Below are 6,309 nucleotides of genomic sequence, written 5' to 3' on the forward strand. Positions count from 1 at the left end.
CCTTTTTCTCTCCCTTTTTGATTCACTTTTTCAAATTTAGGCAAAAATCAAATCTACAAAGCATGTTAGGCCATTTCATCTGAACTACATCCTGTATAAAAACATTTAGTCTTAACACACACATGATGAAGTTTGTCTGGATGGTTCATTAAATGTAACCGTGGCTTCTTTTTTGTTTGCTTGTTTTCTAGCAGAAGTCTCACTAAGTGGTATATTTCTGAGCTACCACTCTATGAATACATATAAAAGGCAGCTATTCTTTCTGTTCTGAACTTTCAACTCAAACCCTAGTATTTATAGTTAACAAGGCTGCAGCAGAGCAATGGGCCATCTGATCTGCAACCATGTTGGGTTAGTGCCAGATATTTCCAGAAGTGTGTTCAAATAAAAAATCAGTTTCTCAATCCAAGTGTATCTAAAATACTTTTTTTTAATTTTGCATAAATTCACAAATGATACAATACTGAACTGGGTTTTGGGCTTTTTTTTTTAAACATACTGTACAATCAGGTTAGTTGTTTTACATCAAGGCACAGCACACCATATCATACACATATGCCCTGCCAGGCAGCAGTTTAGTATAATCCCCGAGTATTGGCAGTAGTGCCAGGATAAGTAGCATAGATCACATATAAGCTGGAAGATAAATAAATAATAGATGCTGTCACATTTTATTTGAAATAGAGCTGCATATAAAAAGGATATACAATAATTTAACTTTAATAACTAGATTCTCTTGTACTATACATAACAGAAGTGTTTTCATTTATATTAAATAAAACATTTTCAATATTAGGATGCAAAATTAATCTTCTTTTTGGCTGTCTTGATTTATGGAGGAGAGTTGCTTTTGTTAGAAATTAAAGTTGAATTTTCAGTTTCATGGCAATCTGAAAGAAACAAACCCAGAGTTACTGATATGTTAATAACAGAATGTTACTGGTAAAATAGACGAATCATTCCAACTAAACTGTTGCATTTAGCTAATGCACTGTGAAGCTAGTTGTCTAGGCAGGACATCTACAAAAGCCCTTCTTCACAGGCTAAACATGTTACTGTTGTATTTGTTACACTTTATTTTAATACTATTACTTGCCCTGCTTTCTCAGAGATCTGTTACTCATCCAGCAATGCCACAGGTCGTCTGCATTGCAGATTCTGTTTATTGCAATGTATTTACCATATTTACATTATCATTCAGCTTTTCATATTTGAACACTCCTTCTTCGCCTGCCGAAGGCCTTGGATCCCACGTTGGTTGGTACGAAGTTATTCTTGCCCACTCCTCCTGACCTGCTCAGAAAGTCCGCCAGACGATGGGTCACGCAGGTTGCTGTGTTGCATGCCCTCTTCTGTGCTGTTACACTGCTTTTCAAAAGGAAAACAGGGAGTTAGTTCCTGAAGTATCTACTCAACAACAATATGTCAGTAAGGGATACTATGCCTAGCAAAGATTTCTCTATAGCAGAAGGAGTAGGCTTGCTATGCAGCCAAGCATTTGCAACTTCTATGTTGACAGCTTACAAACTCTAAAAGATGTCCATGATTCCCAAGTGTCAGGCTCAGTTTACAAAAGGTAGGGAGCTCTTCCTTTCTTGAGCAACTGGACTGAAGACTAAGCCAAGCCAGATTTTCAGCAGCACCTGGGCCATTGCTTGCCTCTAGCAAGACATCACAGCCAACAGAGAGGTGCTGAGGAGGCCCAGGTCTGGAGCACTGAACCAATCCCCACTTCCTCAAAAAGCTTCCATCTGTGTTTTGTTTGTAACGCTGCTGAAAGAGAAGCAGATGCTTGTCTTTAACTTCTCACTTTAACACCTATGCTCCCCAATACCCAGAAATCACACAAAATCCTGGCATCACTGACAACTACAGGGGCTTTGCCGGTGGCTCTGGCACAGCAGCTGACCAGTTGCTTTCAGAGCTGAACCACACACAAACATGCTGCTTCCACGTATTTAATGAGAACCTCCCTTACCTGGAGTTACAGCCCTGTCTACCACAGCACTTCACCATGGGAGTAGTTCACAGACTTCAACAGAATTAGTTCTGTGCTCAGAGTCCAGCCTACAGCTAATAACCTTGCCAGACAGGGAACTTCCAGGCATATGCATTCACACAGTCCTCACCTGAAGCAATTTTCTGCTTTGCTTTAGCAATGACTTTTTCTTGAAGTAGGAAGGATTTTTTCTCAGCTAAGCATTACAAGACAGTTCATTAATGTCAACAACAAATACTGCTCCTAACATCAATGTCAACTTTTTGGAACAAGCCTCTGAATAAAAGAGAGATGCAGTACTGCAAGAGAAGAGCTGTAAATCTGGGATTTTGTCTCTTAATTTACTTACATTATATTGTCTTGCATTAATGCAAATATTTTAAAGAGAGTTTTGAATATACTAGTTTAAAGGCCTGTTGTAAAGTAAGAAGGAAGAAGGAAAAGAACATTAAATTCTTACCTGGAAGTGTTCAGTACCCAGTTTTAAACAGGATTACATTTCTAGTTTGTTTGAACAAGTCTGTACAAGGCTTTTCTGATTCCTTTGCTTCTCAGGATCCTTACTAACAAGATTGCATGCATGCCTCATCACATTAGTACATATCAATGAATGCCTATGATTTCAATTTCTAAGTTCTCTTTAATTACTGAGATTGAACATTAAGACAACTTATAATTTTTTTCTGGGCTTATCTAGAGATCTCAGATTTTAAGACAAGTCATTAAGCCAAGCAGATCTAATCCTTATAGAAAAATAGGTTTATTGAACAAGTGCATGAGCAGGCACAAAAGAACAGTCTACTTCTATATTTAGCAGCCAGAAATGAAGAGCATTCTTTAGATTCATTTTTAAACAGGGTCTAAGAAAATAATTTGAAATCTCAAGGTAGTGCTGTTCATTTTTATTTATTTATTTTTCCCCTAGCTTGGTATGCATGTTATGTTCTCTGCCTTCCTAACATTAGGTCCATCTCAAACATTCTCTGTCAAAAACAGAATCAAATGAACATAGCAAAATTAGCAATCAAAATTAGATTCACATGCATCAGGTTAAAAAAAAGGGAGAAGGGGAGAAATAAGCATGTTTAGTTGTTTCCTAGGGGTTCCCCATAGTTTGCATAGCGTTCGTGTTCCACGTCACTCAGCACATTTCGTTTCTTGCCAGGAGTTCCAGCCCCGACGTCAGTGCGAGGGTAAGTTTGCAGTTTGTGCAATTCTTGAGACAGTTTGCCCAGCACACAAGTACTCAGACTGGCACAGCGCTTGGAAATGGGTCTATCCAGGCTGCAGGGGGGGAAAAGAAAAACAAACCACAAACACAACATGCCCAAAGGAAGAGTAATCTCAAACATGCACCTTCATGCATTTCTTCCCTAGATAGACACTTACGGTTAGGAAACTTAAATAAATAAATAAAACACCTCCACATGACACTCCATGCAAGGAAGGCTCATACAAATGCAGTCAGAAGGAAAACACTCCTTTTCAATGAATTCAACTTTGTTGAAAAGCAAGATCGTTAGCCTTTTGGATGCTCATAGTCAGGGGCCAGGGAGTTTTATTTCCCATGTACTCAGCATGCTGTTCAGTCTCTCATACATCACCACCATGCTTTGCAATACAAATCCTATTAGGATAATGCAAATGCTCTTGCATGCCTTTGGTCTAGGGGAGAGAGTGGCGCTGCGTGCATTAGGAGGAACACATCCCCTGCCAGGGACTTTCCATGCCTCACAATCGCATGCACTTTCACGACAGAGAATCCAAGAGTGACTGAATGGCCTCTAGCAATCTCACTAGGATGACGTACCTTTTGCTGCTATATTTTAAACACAACCCCCTCATTCAAGCTCAAATCGCCCTCCACTTTCAGTTGCAGAAGACAGATAGAAGCAGGTTAACTGGGTGGAAGCTATTCCACAATACCACCAGCAGGATGTCTCTGCAGTATCATCCTTTCCCAGTTAGGTGACCACAGTCAGCCATAACCCCAAGAAAACAAATCTTCACCTGCAGAGGGTCTGCTCAAATGGCTTTTGCTAAATATCAAACCCTTAATATTCCCCCCCCGTCCCTTCCTGCCCCAGGACTGCAGTCCTTACCTGTTCCCTTCAGAGGCTTGCTCCAGCTCTTCTGCTGTCATCTGTATGAACTCTTTCACCAGCGCATTTAATAACCTCCGAGCTTCGTAATCACTGAGCGTCACTCGATCTGTTATGGACTCCAAGCCAGGTCTAAGCAGAGGCAAACAGAACAGGATGAATAAAATCCAGACTGCTGCAGAGATCCACGCAGAAGAGAGGGGTTTGTCATTGACAGTGTCTTTCACTGGTGTGAATACATAAACCAGACTCATGCGCAGCATTAAGCATTTTAGATATGTAATTAAAAGCCACAGTGTCAAAAATAGCATCAAAAAAAGCCAGCTTTCTCAGTCACTTTGTCTATTTCCCTCCTGGATCTCTAAAAAACATTAAGTCTTTTGACACCATTCAGACGCAGCACTCAGCAACAGGAGCAGCTTCTTACCTGACTGGGGCTGCCTGGAAGCTCTCCATCTGGCACACAACCAAGGCATAAACAGCAAGGAAAGATGAAATCTTCAGCGTAACCATGATTTCCTCTCTACAACAAAGAGGTACATCAAGCAATGGCTGTTTTCCAACCCTTTCAATCCTATAAGATCTACTGAAGAGGTCATCCTTTCCTAGCCACAAGTAGCACAAATACTAACTCCCCCCCCCCCCTTTTCTAAGTATTATTAGCTTCCATTTATTTTGATTATTGCCTTTTTGGTTTAGTTTTGTCAAAACTTTAAAATAATTTAGCACTATTACAGGGGATAAAAATGCAGCTTTTCAGAGTGCAGTTCTATACAGCTATTTGCGTTCAACTTAATGCAGACTTTCCTTTAAACTGGTGGAAAACATGTTCCTCTAACTACTGCATACAACATCATGGTTAGTGTATCCAGCACGAACAGGCAGTGTTATAGGGTAAAAGTCACATAAAAAAAATGTTTAGTGTTTAACGTTTTTAAGAATGAAGTGCCACTGTTGGCACTTTACCTGAAGCTGCTGCTTCTTGACAGTTGGCATGCTAATATCCCAGTTAGGATTATACTACAAGGACTAAGTACTTTAATTTCAACAAATACATACACTCTGAAACCAGAAAAATTATCAGTTAAAAAATAAGTCATTGGAACAAAATCAGTAAAAAATACATAATTGAAGATCTCCGAGATCCACCTCTTGTCTCATAGCATCGGCATCTCCCACTCAAGAAAGCACACCATTAACTCCCGCACCAGCTCCAGTTTCACTAGCTCCCAGCTCTCGCTGCGGCTCACCGGAACGACGGGGCACCTTGCAGAGGACGCGCCGCTTCCCCGCGGGTCCCCGGGGCGCCCCGGACGGCGCCCAGCACCGGCAGAGCCCCCGCCGAGCACCGGCAGTGCTGTGCACGGAGAGCCGCCCGGCGGGACACCCCACGTCGTGTCGGCGGGGGAACGGAAGAGAGACCGAGCACTAACTTTCTCCCACCTTCCTTGACTCGCTTCCGTGCCCACGCGCGTACACAAGCACATGAGCAAGGGCGCCACGGCCCCGTGCAAAGCTCCGCACCCCGGGGAAAAACGGGGCTCTCGCGGCGAGACCCGCCCCACGCCGGGAGCGGCGGGCAGAGCCGGCGCGGTGCTCTAGGCGCGGTGCGGTGCCCTAGGTGCGGTGCCCTAGGCGCGGTGCTTACCGGCGGGCGGTGCTGCGTGGGTGAGGCTCCGCTGCCGCTGGCGCCGCCGAACCGCGGTACCGCGCTCTGTCCGCCGGCTCCGCTTTATACCTGCCGCCGCGGCAGCCTGCGTGGGCGCCCGCGCGGACCCGCCAGCCAATCGCCGTCTCGGCCGCCCGACGGGACCCGGTTTGCCATTGGGCTCCAGAGCCCGGCTCGGCGGTGACGTCATGCCCCACTCCGTGAGCGTCCCATTCACAAAAAAATTCGGCGAGGGGCGAGGTGCCGCCGGGGGCGTTGCGGGGTGTGCGGGAAAACCATTGACGCCGCGCGGCCGGGGCTCGCCCCCGTTTCCCCTCGGGATCGCTCACGCGTGGCGACCTCTGCAGCAGAGGAACCGCATTGCAGAGCGGGGCCGCTCCCTCCCCGGGATTTCTCCCTCTGGAGCCGCCCTCCCCACCCGCCTGGCAGCCGCCGCGGCTTCAACGCAGAGCCCGGTTGTACCCAGCCGCTCTCCCGGCGTTCCGACAGCAGCGGCGGTTGGGCGGGCGGGGGTCCCGCACGGGCGGTGACTGGGGAGG

The 6,309-nt window shown here is 45.1% G+C and overlaps 1 protein-coding gene across 8 annotated transcripts; it reads right to left on the minus strand.

Moving 5' to 3' along the window:
* Window positions 1-410: 410 nt before the first annotated feature.
* Window positions 411-5,903, minus strand: CALCB (calcitonin related polypeptide beta). 8 transcript variants are annotated; one of them, XM_065065279.1, is made up of 5 exons: window positions 5,750-5,879; window positions 4,529-4,624; window positions 4,102-4,233; window positions 1,181-1,368; window positions 411-890 (listed from the first exon to the last, which is right to left on the minus strand). In XM_065065279.1, exons 2-4 carry the CDS (start codon window positions 4,612-4,614, stop codon window positions 1,206-1,208), a joined length of 381 nt encoding a protein of 126 aa, XP_064921351.1. In that variant the 5' UTR covers window positions 4,615-4,624; window positions 5,750-5,879; the 3' UTR covers window positions 411-890; window positions 1,181-1,205. The 8 variants fall into 8 exon arrangements, with proteins under 8 accessions (XP_064921351.1, XP_021155958.1, XP_064921349.1 ...); XM_021300283.2 differs by lacking the exon at window positions 5,750-5,879 and adding an exon at window positions 5,068-5,162 and having other exon boundaries at window positions 1,190-1,368; XM_065065277.1 differs by lacking the exon at window positions 5,750-5,879 and adding an exon at window positions 5,068-5,161.
* Window positions 5,904-6,309: the final 406 nt, after the last annotated feature.

This window comes from Columba livia, chromosome 5 (assembly GCF_036013475.1).
Source record: "Columba livia isolate bColLiv1 breed racing homer chromosome 5, bColLiv1.pat.W.v2, whole genome shotgun sequence".
Classification (NCBI taxonomy): Eukaryota; Metazoa; Chordata; class Aves; order Columbiformes; family Columbidae; genus Columba; species Columba livia.